General features: G+C 38.8%; 1 protein-coding gene across 6 annotated transcripts in view; it reads left to right on the top strand.

Moving 5' to 3' along the window:
* The first annotated feature begins 14137 nt into the window (after positions 1-14137).
* The window catches only part of LOC113647534 (glucocorticoid receptor), a 37393-nt gene continuing 33480 nt past the window's right edge, over positions 14138-18050 (top strand). Inside the window, exons 1-2 of one of the 6 annotated variants that reach the window (XM_047805626.1) lie at positions 14138-14562; positions 16247-17259. In XM_047805626.1, the coding sequence (XP_047661582.1) occupies positions 16256-17259 (1004 nt within the window). In that variant the 5' untranslated portion in view covers positions 14138-14562; positions 16247-16255. Of the gene's footprint in view, positions 14563-14645; positions 15027-15720; positions 15858-16246; positions 17260-18050 lie in introns of those variants that run through there. The other 5 variants (XM_047805628.1, XM_047805625.1, XM_047805630.1 and 2 more) reach the window with 5 other exon arrangements.

Below are 18050 nucleotides of genomic sequence, written 5' to 3'. Positions count from 1 at the left end.
TGTGTGGGTTTGTGTGTGTGTTTTTGTGTGTGTCTGTGTGTGTGTGTTTGTGTGTTGGTGTGTGTTTGCATGTGTGTGTTTGTTTGTGTGTGTGTGTTTGTGTGTGTGTTTGTGTGTGTTTGCATGTGTGTGTGTGTGTGTGTGTGTGTGTGTTTACATGTGTGCGTGTGTGTGTTTGCATGTGTGTGTGTTTGTGTGTGTGTGTTAGAAGCCACACACAGACACACACACACACAGACACACACACACACACACACACACACACACACACACACACACACAGAAAAATGTTCAGTGGCAGATGCTAAAAGATTATCTTTCTGTAAAAATTCCTCTTTTCTCTGCCTTCTTATGATTTTGTGCGTCCACATCAACATATTGTTTATGTTTCTGAAATAAACAGGAAGCTTCGTGTCAGCGGTCGTCATCTGCACAGCTGAATAATGAACAGCTGAACATAACATGAAGGTTAATGTCTTGTCTTTATTAACACTTTTCCCTCTCACGGTATTAAACAACAGGCCTTGGCATTAAATTATGACTAATTCGCAGCTGCTGGATAACATATTAAACTGAACGAGCCTGAAGGTGAGAAGGGGAGAGATGTGATGCAGGAAAAGGGAGGAGGCCAATAAACTGGCCATAAAGAAGTCGGTCTTGTTGTCCGGATCCATCTGTGTCTCATTTATCCACTTTCCCCAACTCCCACCAGCACAATCGATCCTCTCAGGCTCCTGTAATCAGCACACTAAAGGTTTATATAAGGATTAAACTTCTGATTAACCCTTTTATTTACATATCTCTGTAACTACATCATTACAAATCTGAGTCGAACCGTTATTCTGTAATCCATAGCAATGTCTTTCACACATTCATGCCCATGTCGTCATGACACATACAGAAACTGACCTTTCTCACGCTCCATGGTGCAGAAACCTTAGCAAACACTGGCATGCACAGATTTCAGTAAGGTCTCAGTCTCACAAAAACCCCACCGATGCAGTGTGAAGTACACTGTCAGGAAACAACCCCAATATTTCCACTAAGTAAAAATACCCAGATGACGTAGTAGTCCGTGTACATCAGTGTTGTGGTGCACTGCATCTCTCATAGTGTGGTGTTTATTCAGTTACAAATCTAACCCCTATTCTTATGTGTAGTTTTCAGTAGAATTAAATCTTCTAAAACTTGCATACTAAATATAATACGTGGCATTTTTTTAAACTCGAATCAAATCGAATCTTGAACTGAATTTTAAACCGAATCGTTCAAGCATTCATATACTGTATCTTCTTTAAATATATTTCATACGAATATTTTCAGTATGTGTTCGCTACACGAGAAAAGATATTCATGTTCTAAAAATAAGCATAATGTCATCTCTTAGACTGCCTTCGAGTTTTTCCTGCCTCGTTATTTCATCTGTTGTACCGCTTTTGGCTCACAGTAGTGATAAGTGCATGCTACTGTACATGACGCAGAGGTTTCTGATACAGTATGTGTTTGTTTGGACTCACTTCCGGACCACTGCATTAAAACAGGGAAACTGGGAGCGTTTTATATAAAATTGTGGTCTGGAGACAGTCAGCCTCCATCTTGTGCTGTAAAATCCCTCAACGGGGTCAAATGTGTGTGTTGCTCGAGCCTGTTTTACATTAATACAACACACTGTTTACACGGTTTATTGACTGACTTGATGAATGAATCGGATCAGGAACGAACACGGATCTGACAACAGATGAAGTTCATGGCTGCAAACAAGATATTCATACTTTATGCTTTATTTTTTTCTTCATTTAAAAAAAATATTCATCCTGGATTGTTATCTTGCTATTTTATAGAAAAATAAAGCAGGTTTTATTTATGAAAAGGTAAATACCAGTGCGGGGACACAGTGGCTTAGTGGTTAGCACGTTCGCCTCACACCTCCAGGGTTGTGGGTTCGATTCCCGCTCACGCCTTGTGTGTGTGGAGTTTGCATGTTCTCCCCGAGCCTCGGGGGTTTCCTCCGGGTACTCCGGTTTTCTCCCCCGGTCCAAAGACATGCATGGTAGGTTGATTGGCATCTCTGGAAAATTGTCTGGAGTGTGTGTGTGTGAGTGAATGAGAGTGTGTGTGTGTGAGTGAATGAGAGTGTGTGTGTGCCCTGTGATGGGTTGGCACTCCGTCCAGGGTGTATCCTGCCTCGATGCCCGATGACGCCTGAGATAGGCACAGGCTCCCCGTGACCCGAGAAGTTCAGATAAGCGGTAAAGAGAGTGAGTGAGAATGTACCGTATGTTGACTGATTTATCCTTCACCATGTCTTGTGGTGATAGAGGACCGAATAATAGGCGTAAAAAAAAAATCTGTCTAAAGTGTCATATTCTTCTCTAGCTATAGACTTGGGTGCTAGTGTGCCAATGACCTCAAACCGTTAGTCATTTTATTTAATCACAGTCTTCACAATATATGCAAGTAATTATAGGTTTGTTGTTTACATTGTTTGTTATTATATTAGCAAAAGGACAAGATTGTGATCAACTGTAGAGACCAGGATGTTGTAACTGCAGCCCATTTCTGAATCGGCAGTGGAACATCGGTTTCACATGAAGCCATCACCTCACCTCAGGGTTCTCAGCTATGTGGTTTGAGTGGGAGCAAACACAGTTTTTTTTTCTGCTAGCATCTCAGATGGTGGGTGTAAATAGTACACAAAATGTTCCTTATTTACTGTGGATAATTTTAGAAGTGCTAATAAGCTTCACAGATAGAACCAGAAATCAGAAAAACAGCCAGAAACAGTTATTATGATACTAGTGACTTATGAAGAGTGAAACTAAACAGTTGTGACTGTTGCTAATTTATAGTCACACTCATTTTTATTTATTTTGTGAGTAGTTTACAAGGGGCACAAGTGTAAAGCTGTTATAAGAACTGGTGAAGTTTAATACTCCTGAAGTACCTTAAACCTGATGAAGACCAGACAGATGTTTAATTCAATTTAGTTTTATTTCTGCAACACTTTTAAAATATATTTTAATATTATCCCTAATGAGTGATGAGGTGATGGTGATGAAGGAAAAAACTCTGAGATGAGATGAGGAAGAAACATGGAGAAGAACCAGAAAGAAAAGAGAACCTCATCCTCATCTGTGTAACATTGGAAAGTGGGATTATAAATCATTATAAACACTGAGAGTGGGATTATAAATCATAAACACTAAGAGTGGGATTATAAATCATTATAAACACTGAGAGTGGGATTATAAATCATTATAAACACTGAGAGTGGGATTATAAATCATTATAAACACTGATGGTGGGATTATAAATCATTATAAACACTGAAAGTGGGATTATAAACCATTATAAACACTGAGAGTGGGATTATAAATCATTATAAACACTGAGAGTGGGATTATAAATCATTATAAACACTGAGAGTGGGATTATAAATCATTATAAACACTGATGGTGGGATTATAAATCATTATAAACACTGAAAGTGGGATTATAAACCATTATAAACACTGAGAGTGGGATTATAAATCATTATAAACACTGAGAGTGGGATTATAAATCATTATAAACACTGAAAGTGGGATTATAAATCATTATAAACACTGAGAGTGGGATTATAAATCATTATAAACACTGAAAGTGGGATTATAAATCATTATAAACACTGATGGTGGGATTATAAATCATTATAAACACTGATGGTGGGATTATAAATCATTATAAACACTGATGGTGGGATTATAAATCATTATAAACACTCAGAGTGGGATTATAAATCATTATAAACACTGAAAGTGGGATTATAAATCATTATAAACACTGAAAGTGGGATTATAAATCATTATAAACACAGAGTGGGATTATAAATCATTATAAACACTGAGAGAGGAATTATAAATCATTATAAAGACTGAGAGTGGGATTATAAATCATTATAAACACTGAACGTGGGATTATAAATCATTATAAACACTGATGGTGGGATTATAAATCATTATAAACACTCAGAGTGGGATTATAAATCATTATAAACACTGAAAGTGGGATTATAAATCCTTATAAACACTGAAAGTGGGATTATAAATCATTATAAACACAGAGTGGGATTATAAATCATTATAAACACTGAGAGTGGGATTATAAATCATTATAAACACTGAAAGTGGGATTATAAATCATTATAAACACTGAGAGTGGGATTATAAATCATTATAAACACTGATGGTGGGATTATAAATCATTATAAACACTGAAAGTGGGATTATAAACCATTATAAACACTGAGAGTGGGATTATAAATCATTATAAACACTGAGAGTGGGATTATAAATCATTATAAACACTGAGAGTGGGATTATAAATCATTATAAACACTGATGGTGGGATTATAAATCATTATAAACACTGAGAGTGGGATTATAAATCATTATAAACACTGAGAGTGGGATTATAAATCATTATAAACACTCAGAGTGGGATTATAAATCATTATAAACACTGAAAGTGGGATTATAAATCATTATAAACACAGAGTGGGATTATAAATCATTATAAACACTGAGAGTGGGATTATAAATCATTATAAACACTGAAAGTGGGATTATAAATCATTATAAACACTGAAAGTGGGATTATAAATCATTATAAACACAGAGTGGGATTATAAATCATTATAAACACTGAGAGTGGGATTATAAATCATTATAAACACTGAAAGTGGGATTATAAATCATTATAAACACTGAAAGTGGGATTATAAATCATTATAAACACTGAACGTGGGATTATAAATCATTATAAACACAGAGTGGGATTATAAATCATTATAAACACAGAGTGGGATTATAAATCATTATAAACACTGAAAGTGGGATTATAAATCATTATAAACACAGAGTGGGATTATAAATCATTATAAACACAGAGTGGGATTATAAATCATTATAAACACTGAAAGTGGGATTATAAATCATTATAAACACTGAAAGTGGGATTATAAATCATTATAAACACAGAGTGGGATTATAAATCATTATAAACACTGAGAGTGGGATTATAAATCATTATAAACACTGAAAGTGGGATTATAAATCATTATAAACACTGAAAGTGGGATTATAAATCATTATAAACACTGAAAGTGAGATTATAAATCATTATAAACACTGAGAGTGGGATTATAAATCATTATAAACACTGAGAGTGGCATTATAAATCATTATAAACACTGAAAGTGGGATTATAAATCATTATAAACACTGAAAGTGGGATTATAAATCATTATAAACACTGAAAGTGGGATTATAAATCATTATAAACCCTGAAAGTGGGATTATAAATCATTATAAACACTGAAAGTGGGATTATAAATCATTATAAACCCTGAAAGTGGGATTATAAATCATTATAAACACTGAAAGTGGGATTATAAATCATTATAAACACTGAAAGTGGGATTATAAATCATTATAAACACTGAAAGTGGGATTATAAATCATTATAAACCCTGAAAGTGGGATTATAAATCATTATAAACCCTGAAAGTGGGATTATAAATCATTATAAACCCTGAAAGTGGGATTATAAATCATTATAAACACTGAAAGTGGGATTATAAATCATTATAAGAAAGAGAGATAACCCTATCAACATGCTACATGCTCAGTACATGATATGATCACATAAAATGTGATTAGTGGCTCAAGTGTTAAACGGATTATCACAGTGATTTTGAGCCAGTGCTATAACACTCGGGACACATAAGCAGGATGAGGACAATGTAGAGGAAAAGATACAATCATTATAAGCCATGCAAAACATCTGCAACAACCGGACCCACTAAATGCACCTGGTAACATATCCAGATAACATGTGGCTTAAATACAAGATTAGTCTTCATTGCCAAGACACACATTCTCCTAAGATTGAACCCACTACTAGACCATGAATTACTTTGATTCCATCTTTCATCAAAAACTAACAGACAATAACTTTAGTAATTGCTTTATTTCTCAGGCATCTGGGTCCACTTGCTTTCAGCCATGTCATTTTGAGAATGTCTAATCTCTAATGAGAATGTTTAATCTCTAATGAGAATGTCTAATCTCTAATGAGAATGTCTAATCTCTAATGAGAATGTCTAATCTCTAACGAGAATGTCTAATCTCTAATGAGAATGTAAAATCTCTAATGAGAATGTAAAATCTCTAATGAGAATGTCTAATCTCTAATGAGAATGTCTAATCTCTAATGAGAATGTCTAATCTCTAATGAGAATGTAAAATCTCTAATGAGAATGTAAAATCTCTAATGAGAATGTCTAATCTCTAATGAGAATGTCTAATCTCTAATGAGAATGTAAAATCTCTAATGAGAATGTCTAATCTCTAATGAGAATGTCTAATCTCTAATGAGAATGTCTAATCTCTAATGAGAATGTAAAATCTCTAATGAGAATGTCTAATCTCTAATGAGAATGTAAAATCTCTAATGAGAATGTCTAATCTCTAATGAGAATGTAAAATCTCTAATGAGAATGTCTAATCTCTAATGAGAATGTAAAATCTCTAATGAGAATGTAAAATCTCTAATGAGAATGTCTAATCTCTAATGAGAATGTCTAATCTCTAATGAGAATGTAAAATCTCTAATGAGAATGTAAAATCTCTAATGAGAATGTCTAATCTCTAATGAGAATGTCTAATCTCTAATGAGAATGTCTAATCAGAAGCTAAGCAGATTCGGGCCTGGTTAGTTCTTGGGTGGGAGACCACCTGGGAATTCCAGGTGCTGCACTGATGACTCAAATGGTGAAGGTTCTGGATTGTTGATCAGAAGGTCAGTGGTTGGGCCCTTGAGCAAGGCCCTTAAAACACTCTAGGCTCCAGGGGTGCTGTATCATTGCTGACCCTGAGCTCTGACCCCAACATCCAAAGCTGGGATATATGAAGGAGAATATTTCTGTGTACATTTCGAGTCTGATTTACTGAAAGTGGTTGTGCTGATGAGCAGCAATGTGCTCAGTACTATAGTAGGCTAATCCAGATGTGTTAGGAATAGAAACCAGGGGCAGTGAGCGCTAGATAAAGGCTTCAGAGTTCCCACAGAGAGCTACAAGGTGTCTTGCCCTGTATATTATATGTACAGTGTGTATTTCTGGCTACCGATTATGAGGAGATAGCAGGTGGAAGGTGTATATGCCGGAGTGACTCATCATTTCCCAGAGGGTGGGAGAGACTCAGTAGGTGGGCAAAATAGGATACTGGGAACCATCCATAGGTTTATGGGTATGGTCAAATTTGGCTGTCATGGTGAAATGAAATGTAGTGAAGAGAAAGCCCACCTTTCTTGGTGAGTTGCTGAGGTGTTGGGCAGGACAGATTACCATACAAGTAATACATGTAGAGAACAAAGGGATGGTGGGTTCCTTTGGACCTATACATAGAAGAGTGGATTTCAGGGCAAGGATCTATTGGTTGCCAACATTAGGATTTAACTTATCTAAAGCTAACAGATGGTGGTTCTTACTGCTGAGAGTCCCACCTCTGAGGCATCCATCTCCACCATGAAAGCTGCCTCAGGATCAGATTGATGTTGCATGGGGCAATAGTGAATCTATTTTGGGATATTGCTGGAAAGGTCTTTGCTTGAAACTTGGGTTAGATGAGGTTTGTGTACTCTAAATAGATGCTTATCTTGCTGACCAAATACCATGTGATAAAACTTCCTAGTGCGTGGTACGAGTGTCTGAGCCCTAGATTACGTTGAGGGTGTGAGAATCACTCTGGTGAAGCACATGGCCTCAAACTGCTGTTTTTCTTCTGGGTCAGTATTTCTCTTCCAACTTTTTTATCGCCTCATTTGCAAAGTAAATTATCCACCCGGAAATGACCCTCTTATGGATTTGTTATGGAGGCCAGTTCACTTTGGAGCTCTTCCCAGAGGCCATGATGAAATGTGATAAGTGCTTGTTTGTTCAACCCACTGATGGCAGCAAGCATCCACGACTAAAGAGCAGATCTTCCTGCTCTCTTCTGACCCTATTGCAATGGTATTTTTTTCTTCAGGCTCTATTCCCTGTGGAATGAAAAAACACAGGCAGTAAGATGGAAATGACCGTGTTGCTTTATGAAAATATAAACTGAGACCTAAAACAAACCTGTACACCTCTGTGGTCTGTGGTATTGCCTTAGGGACTGACTGACTGACTTTGTTTTAACTCCTGAGGAAGTTTGAAGATCAATGACTCGGTGCATCTTTTAAACCTGGTTTGTCCACATTTCAACATTGATGACTGCTTAAGAAAGTCAAAGAATCTGGAGGAAACTTAAGCAGACTCTGAACCATGGAGCTAGAAGCATTTATCACCACCTGCTGTGTCGGCTTCAGAAACCTGTGTGGTTTTGTCTGCAATGTCTGTTTTATGATGGAAAAGCCTTCTGTACTGAAACATACTACAGGCCCTAGGAGACACTAGAGATTCAATACAACACTCTGGCCATAAAATAAATTCCTGATCTCGGCAAGAATTCAGTGGATGAACCATGAAAAGTAAAAGCAGCAGTGGGAAGTGTAGGTTTGATGGTGCAACACCATCTCACGGTGAGGTGAAAGGCTTCATGCTGAATCGGGTTCGTTAGTGAGCAGGAGAAAGCGAAAGCCTGAGACATTTCTGAGACATTTCTGCACACTACCTTTCCTTGGTTTTATTTAGCTACTTGATTTTCAGACTAGGCAAAGATTTTTTTTTATTCATCCATTTTCACTCATTCCCTACATTCCCTTTCACTCATTCCCTTTCACTCATTCCCTATCCGAACTTCTCGGGTCACAGTGAGCCTGTGCCTATCTCGGGCGTCATCGGGCATCGAGGCAGGATACACCCTGGACGGAGTGCCAACCCATCACAGGCACACACACACTCTCATTCACTCACACACACACACACACACTACGGACAATTTTCCAGAGATGCCAATCAACCTACCATGCATGTCTTTGGACCGGGGGAGGAAACCGGAGTACCCGGAGGAAACCCCCGAGGCACGGGGAGAACATGCAATCTCCACACACACAAGGCGTGAGGCGGGAATCGATCCCACAACCCTGGAGGTGTGAGGCAAACGTGCTAACCGCTAAGCCATCGTAACTCCACTATTTATTCAAAACAGAAGAGAATCAGTGAGGATGTCGGTGCAGGTTAGCGTGATGTTTAATACAAGTATCAGACAATTTCAAATGCAAGGTCATTTAAAAAAACAGACAAGATCAGGGATCAACAAACGAGATATCATAGGAGGGAAACAAGTGAGGTGAGATAAGAGGTTTGGCGTCTGTGAAGATGGATGTGCAGGTGCATTGTGGGTAGTGGACTCCATGCTTCATGTGATTTATAAACATTGTACGTTAATAAGTTTCTAAATGTTTGTACGTAAATGTCTCCTTGGCCATCACTATATATTGTATGTCTGTGGAGTACACAATTTTTTCTGGTATCGAACAGAACGCCCAGTCTGATACCAAATAACAACATGTTCTTTAAAAAAGGTACAGCTCCAAAATATTGACCTGCTCTGGCTTACTCATGGCAGGAACCGATGTGCAAGCTTGTTGTGTAAGAGGAGAAACGATCACTTGGCAAAAATGCAGTATGGGGATTAGGATAACAAATATACAGAAGATCTGCCGCTTCCTGTTTTTTGGTTTATTGTGAGTAATGTGTAAACCTTTTGCTTTTCATTTTCAAGATGAATCATGGATCAAGATTTGGGAGAACATTAAATAGCCTCGAGCTTCATAAATTGTCATGTTCCTCTGATCACAGTACAGCAAAGTAGCATGATTTTTGTGTTTATGTGAAACGCAGCGTAAGTCGTAAACGTGCAAATACGACTGTAAATGGTCGGGAAATAGAGTGGGCTGGTTTTAGCATAGCGTACCTACTCTTGTGAAAACACTAAACACTGAATGACCACCTCCTCCTGCTTCGTGTCTGACTAATACTTCTGTCTTCTGCCTTCCTCCCACGGCCCACTGCAACATTTACATACAACTGGCTGGAACTTGCTGAACTCAATTATTACAGAACCTCGATATGAAGTAAAATGTCAGCCTGACCGCCGAGCACAGGAGACGTACACAGCTCTCGTGCTGTGGAACGTTTATTTTTAAAAAAACGCACACGTTCTTCAATTTAATCTTAAATTCAAACCCGTAACGAGTCGGTGTAACCTGATATCGGCCCTCGGCGGATCCAAAGCCATTTCTAATCATTAGCCTTCAGGATTTCGACATCAAATTCACACTGAAATCTCGTTCTAAGATCGAGACACTGGCTGTAATTCAAGCATGTAGTTCACTGGCTTCAGATTCCTCGTTTGAGATTGTAAATGAAAAGCTAGATGCAGAAGATTGCACAAAAGCACGCTACCCCAGGCTAATTCAGTCGTATCGTAGGGTTACTTACTTACTCAGAGGCGTCTATTCTGGCTTTTGTAAAACTATATCACACACTCTGTCTTGTGACTCATAGGATTCATGTAAATGTAAGTAAACATCCAGAGCACATATTAAGTCCGTTGTTCTTTCAAAATTTCACAAATCTACTAATCTAATTTCACATCTACTGTAACAAAGTAAAATATGAATATTTTTCCATTTAGCATTTGTCATTCTTTTATGTTGGATTTATATTTGATTCAATACGAGAGATTTCACACAGAACTGATCATGACACAACTTGTTATATTTTGCTAGAACAGTGAGTCAGAAGAAGACAATCTCTGTCAGTGTGGAAGCGGTCACTGATTTCTATTCCAACAGAATGTCTTTGTGGATTTTCTTTTACGTTAGAAGAATTACTGAATTGTTGAACTGTCACGTGTAACACAACCGTGTGTTTGTTTTGTCCCGATTTTCAAACTCGTATAAATTCGTATGTAATCAGATTGTGTGAGAAGGTTTTTAGTCTTTCCAAGTGCCGCAATCTCCAAATCTAAATCTGTCAGGTCTCTCTTGCATTAAGCGGCATCGTGAATGTACTGGATGTGTGATGGCACCACAGAGAAAACTGTGTGCATGAACAGGTCAGAAAATTCCAGTCAAAATGATTCACCTACATTAAGGCATGGAGTCAGCCTGCAGGCAGCAAACCATCAGCAGGCAGAGCATGTGTGAGCAGGTCCAGCTATACTCAGTGCCACCGTATAAACAGGAAGTACAGAGTTTATTTATGTTCTGTGTTAATCTTATTAAATTGTAGTCATTTTTAATTTGCTCATCTCTTGTACAGGTGCTAAAATTATACCCTGTCCTTGAAAATACTCCATAAGTCTTCATGGGATGCCACAAGAGGAGAGGTTAAAGACTGGCATGTTGTAGATCATGTTGTATAAATAGCACGCTATGTGGTTTCGAGGTTGTCGGACAAGTAGCTCACTTATTCAGGTCAAAGCGGTTTCTGGCGTTGAGATGAGGAGTGATTATCTTCCATTCTAGACACATGCCCTGTTATGTTTCTGGTGAATTATGGGTAAAAATGGGGGTACAATGTGAAAGCTGTGATGATAAATAAACCTGAACATCTTCTACTGTGGCTCAGTGGTTTGCACGTTTGCCTCACACCTCCAGGGTTGGGGGTTCGATTCCCGCCTCCGCCTTGTGTGTGTGGAGTTTGCATGTCCTCCCCGTGCCTCGGGGGTTTCCTCCGGGTACTCCGGTTTCCTCCCCCGGTCCAAAGACATGCATGGTAGGTTGATTGGCATCTCTGGAAAATTGTCCATAGTGTGTGTGTGTGTGTGAGTGAATGAGAGTGTGTGTGTGCGCCCTGTGATGGGTTGGCACTCCGTCCAGGGTGTATCCTGCCTCGATGCCCGATGACGCCTGAGGTAGGCACAGGCTCCCCGTGACCCGAGAAGTTTGGATAAGCGGTAGTGAATGAATGAATGAATCTAGTACTGTGGTGAGGTTTCTATTACTCAGAACAGGGTCACTGAAATGTTCCCCAAATATAATATACAAAAAATGAAACAGAAAGAGATCAGGGTGTTAATGATGTTAATGTCAGGGATCAGCCTGGACTTTTGTTGGGCTATTGTTATTGTTATTGTTGTTGTCACGTGTCTGCCCCGCCTTCGTCCGCTCCTCCCTGTCTCCACACCTGTTCCCAATTGTCATCATTGTCTTTCGTATTTAAGTGAGCCATGTTGCCGATGGCAGTGCGGAATCATTAGTTAATGTTAGTCATTGTTAAGTGTCGTCATTTGTATTGTTTTAGTTATCGTCTTTTACTGTGTTGTCTTTATTATTTATTAAACCCCTTTCATTTGAAGCTATCCTGCGTACGGGTCTGTCTCCTTCCTACCCTGGTTGGGACAGTTAATAAGCGTGTGTTCTGGTCTGTTTTTTTTTTCTATTTTTTTGTATTATTTTTATCTTCTTTTATTTAATAAAGCAAAAATCTTGCTCCCGAGGTGACAAGCCTCGTGTGCTCATGCTCAGAATTGTTTCTGTCTCTGCTCCATGTTCCATCATTTGCTTGCTACCTGATTGTGTTCAGTTGTTTTATGTTAGTTGCTCAGATGTACTGTACCATGTTGTGTGTTTGTTAGTTGTGTTTCTCTGTTTGTCTTTCTGCTCTCTGGGGTTTAATTCTCTCATGAAATTAGAAATAGTTTTAGATATAAATGTAATAATTGTACTGCCTTTAGTTGATCTGTCAGTAAGTTTACACTCTTGTCCTTCCTGCGTATTAAACCGACATTAATTCAGCTCTGTGTGTTCAGGCATCATTATTATAAGTTACAGGAAACACTGGTTATTGGTAACATAACCAAAGTCTTGCTGTGAAAGTTCCTAAAGAGCAGCAACAGTTACTAAAAGTTTTTTTTGAAGCGCTTGAACGTGTCGGGTGTAACCAGAGGATGTGGTGTTTGCAGGCCACCGTGAGCCTTCCTCATATCTCTGGTGCTCTTTGTTTATCGCCGAAATTAAAAAGGTATCGAGGACAAAATGATCACCTGTGACTCGACTCCCACAAAGAAGGTGTGTTGTAACGAGATCACTGAGGTGCAGGATTACTTTCTTAAATTTATTTAATTATGGAGGTAAAAGTTTTGTTCTTTGATTCGGCTTCACCAGGTTAAAGAACAATATGATTCCTTCAGGCCCGGAGAGACCAGCTGGACCATCTCTGGCTGTGCTCCTCTGGATTAATTGCCCATGTTCATGCCTGCACCATGTGCCTTACCCAGTAATGAGCTTGTTGGCATGGCGGTGTTGGTCTGCCTGTCCCTGTACTCCACAACACTTTCTCGGTCTACTCAGACTCAGGAAAACAGCTTCTCTTCCAGATAATGGTCGTAGTTGTGAAAACGTGATCAATTTATTTCACATTTCCTGCATGATTTTACTGCATTTAGTCATTAGAGGCTGTTAGCTATTTAGTAAGTTCTATTCATCGCTGGTAGATTGATAGACATTGTTCTAACCCTGTTACAATGACTGAGATTTGTTATTAGCAGATTTCATGCTTTTAAGCATCTACATCTACAAGCGGGGGTAAAGATCGTTAGAAAATAATTTAGTAATAATCACAGTAAAAATACTGATTAAAAAGGAAGATTTTTCGCTTATTCCTTGCAGAACCAATTTAACAATAGATTTAAATGAACAAACAAATAAATAAACATTGAAACACCATTTAATCAGACGTGTCCACTCATGTACATAGTGTGTGTGTGTGTGTGTGTGTGTTTGTGTGTGTGTGTGTGTGTGTGTGTGTGTGTGTGTGTGTGTGTGTGTGTGTGTGTGTGTGTGTGTGTGTGTGTGTGTGTGTGTGTGTGTGAGACTATAAATAGCTCTGCTCTCTTCTGACACGAAGGAAAATCATTTTAAACCTTACAGCACCATCATCAGAGCCGTAATGAGCTTCAGAACAATCACCAGTTGTGCTTCATTTCCGGCTCTGAACACATTATTAATGTTCTTGTCATCGAATAAAGAAATAACTAAATAAAACACAGCCGTAAAAGGGACAGGAGTAACTGCGCATGCGCGTTCGATCTTGCCTCAAGCAGTTCAAAGTCTTTTCAGTACATCGACTTTATTATTATTAATTCTATTATAATTCACGAGGGTTTTTTTAAATGATCCAGCAACATGTCGTTAACACGTGACCACCCTGATCAGCACACAGAAAGAGCTTTTCATTTGTCATCCTGTAGACCTGCGACATTTAACACGTCCTGCTTCACGTGTAACTTTATTCTAACTCTAAACTATTACTGCTTCATGCACTGTGAACAATAATGACATTAATCACGCGGAATAGTTTTCGCACCCGGTTTCAGCCAGGTGCAGGGTTTGGATTAGATAAAGAAGAGTTTGTTGTTTAATGTGACATTTTGCGTCCGATCTGATATCCGATCAGGCAGCAGACAACGAGGACGCGTCTGATCTGATGACATGGACATGGTGCTGAGTTTGGTGACCGCGGTAAACACTTTACTGTCTCTGTGCGGGGTTTGGAGAGGCGTCACTGCCAACACGTCGGCTTCACACGTGAGTCTGTCTGTCTGTCTGTCTGTCTGACTGCCTGTCTGTTTATGGTGTTTGTATCTAATCTATCCAGCTGACAATCCGCTTATGTAATGTTGGCCATTCCGCAGTTTTAACACCACACCTAGCGCCATAGAGCTGTTCTGTTCTGAGCAGATTAACAGCAGCCACTTTAATGTCTGACGAATTTACTGCTTTTTAGCGCATTCCAGATTTTCTTTCCCGGATTAAAGAAGCGCAAAACTAGATATCCTGTGTGTGTGTGTGTGTGTGTGTGTGTGTGTGTGTGTGTGTGTGTGTGTGTGTGTGTGGACTCGACTCGACATGCGGGGGAGACGCAACTCGTCGTGACCGAACTGAAGACTCAGTCGGATTATTATTATTATTATTATTATTATTATTATTATTATTATTATTATTACTGATCAGCTGAAATGAACTCCGTCACTGAGGAATATTTGTCGCAGGTGAGAAACAATTACATCACTTTCTTTCTTTCACTCATTTTGTTTCATTTCGCTGATAGAAACAAGTTCATGACGTCCTTCAGAGTTGAGCAGAAGAACAGAGGAACCCGATAGATGTTGTGTTGTGTTGTGTTGTGTTGTGTTAAATCTAAACTTTACACCAGGACTATGATCAGTGACCCACACAGTAGTGACTTTAGTGAGTTGTGTTATTTCTCTGATGTGTTTGTGTAGTTTGATTCTTTGGGCGGTTTGTGAGCAGGTTTCAGACTGCAGTAGCTCTGTAAAGCCAACAGGCTGCACTAATTATCTACAGGGCGTTTATTTATTACACTTTCTGTTCAATTCATAAATATATAGACATCATAAACAGTCACAAACGGTTTCTGTCCAGTTTAGGAACCTTTATAGATGTTAATGATTGTTTTCTCTCTCTCTCTCTCTCTCTCTCTCTCTCTCTCTCTCTCTCTCTCTCTCTCTCTCTCTCTCTCTCTCCAAATTTAATATGATTTTCCATTATTATTACTATGTTATATGAAATAATAAAATAAATGATAACATTATATTAATTTACGACAATAAGACATAACCTTGTATTTTTTCTTATAATCTAACATTATGAGCTGGTATTAATGTTGGTGCTGCTGTTGTTCCTTTATCACATTGTGTTAAGTTAATCATTTCATTTTCTAAGTCTTGAAGCAAAATGGCTTAAACTTGAACCAGCAGGAAACGTTTAAACTTTTGAGGTTTAAACAAACCAGAAGCGTTCATCTGACCCACGGAGTTTTAAACGTATATTTAAATGAATGAGCTGAAAGTTAATATGAGGTACATATTGTTCTTAAAGGCTTTCTTTACCGTGTCATTGTACTTAAGGATCTTTATATTACTGAATAAAGTCCTGTTTATTTTTGAGAGATGATTTATGTTTTACAGTTTGGAAAGTTGTATCACAGTAATATTATTATTATTATTTACACAAATTTTAACTTGGATTTTTATTTAAGAAAGTGGCATCAAGATGATACACAGTGTTTTATATGTGAATGACAATATAATAATAATAATAATAATAATAATAATAATAATAATAATAATAATAATAATAGTAGTAGTAGTAGTAACAATATTAATAATTATTATTATTGTTGTTATTATTAATATCAATGTTGTTGTTGGTCTTTAGTTACTAATGACTTTATTTTTCTGTCTCCCAGCCTTGAGAGATGGATTGTTGGCTGAACATCAGCAATAATCCAGACAAAAATATATCTTCAGGAGATAATCCCATGAGAGGCCTGCTGCGGACGCCGGGGAGCACCGGACCCACCAGTTCCTCTTCCACTGACGTCTCGGACGAACTGAGCGGCATTAACATTCACACGGAGCCACCGATGAGACACAATGTTCATGAGCCAGATGCTAAAACATTCAAAATGCAGCAAAAGATGAAGGAAGGCTTTAACCTAAAGGATAATCTGGCTCTGTTGAACGAGAGCATCGCCAATTTAAACCGCAACTCCAATTCAGAAAACGTGTGCTTTCGAACCCCGGACACGTTTACATTCAAAATGCAGGAGTTTTACCCATTGGATACATCGGACTATGACTTTGGCTCCTACGACCAAAAGGAAAAAGACGAGTCTGGGAATGTGAGACTGATAGAAGAGAACACACTCGATATCCTACGGAGTCTGGAGCTGCCTTCTGGCTCTCTTTCAGACCTGAATGAGTTCTGTGTGACAAACGACGACGCTCTGTTCCCGTCCCTGTCAGTGGAGGACGCACCGCTTTCAGACAACGGCATGCTGAAGGATGGCAAACCTGTTCTGCCTCAAAAAAACATTAATGGGAATGATAAAGCACATCCACAGCAGACTCTGGAACATAACCTCAATGTTCCGGTCATAAAGACAGAGAAAGAATCAGATTTTATTCAGTTGTGCACGCCCGGGGTGATCAAGCATGAAAATCAGAGGAGAGGCTACTGTCAGGTGATGGCCATGTCTGGGCATCCTGGAGCGTCCACCAGCATGGACAGCCAGTCATGCCACTACGGACCCAGTTCCTCTTTACCAGACCAGAAGCCTGTGTTAGGTGTGTATGGCCCTTTGGCAACTGGAAGTGATGACTGGATTCAGGGAAATGGATTTGGGAACGAGTCTGGGATGCAGAGAGCCAACAGGTCTGTGTCTCAATGTCCATGTCCTTCCACCTACACATACAGCAGGTAGGAGTGTCCGATGAGCTAATTATGCTGTTAGTATTTATTATTGTGTGTGTGTGTGTGTGTGTGTGTGTGTGTGTGTGTTTGTGAGAAACATACAACCTTGATCAAAATTCCAGCTTGAATGAATTAACAGCACAGATGTAAGAAAATACGTTGTGTGTTTATCATTTACCAGAACATGTCACTAGATTTCATTCATGCCAGAGAACTCGCTTTCTCATCACACACAAAGGTGGCAGTAAGGAAGAAATTTTCTCTCTGAGATTCTCTGAAGAATCCTGACAGGAAGTACAGGGATGATGTTTCATCATATTGCTCTCTTTTAGCAGGATGTTGTTGTCCTTTAAGTATTTGTCTATATCTCGTATCAGTGATACACGTGCATGACAGCATGTCATGCTGATCGGCTCCACATCTCACATCCTTTACAGTGGACAGGCTGTAATCTTGGCTTGACATTCTGTTCTGTGAATCGCTCGCGTAGTGTTCGTGCCCTCCAACCACCTCCTCTTCGAATACGGAAGTGATTAAAGCATTAATTACCCGATCTAAGCAACGCACGAGGTGGAAATAACAGAAATACTCACGCTGAACGATGGATGATGGGGACAGAAATATTCACTTCAATGATAAAGTAATACAGAGGATGAAATGACATGTGGCGTGATGTTACAGTTCTAACAGTTCTGTCATGTTGTTTCTTTTATTTTGGAAAAAATTGATTACAACTCGACATAAGATGGAAATATATCAGGCTCCTGACACTGAATCAGGTATCAGCTGACATCGAC

Source organism: Tachysurus fulvidraco, chromosome 21 (genome assembly GCF_022655615.1).
Source record: "Tachysurus fulvidraco isolate hzauxx_2018 chromosome 21, HZAU_PFXX_2.0, whole genome shotgun sequence".
Classification (NCBI taxonomy): Eukaryota; Metazoa; Chordata; class Actinopteri; order Siluriformes; family Bagridae; genus Tachysurus; species Tachysurus fulvidraco.
This window is presented reverse-complemented; position numbering and strand designations above follow the sequence as displayed.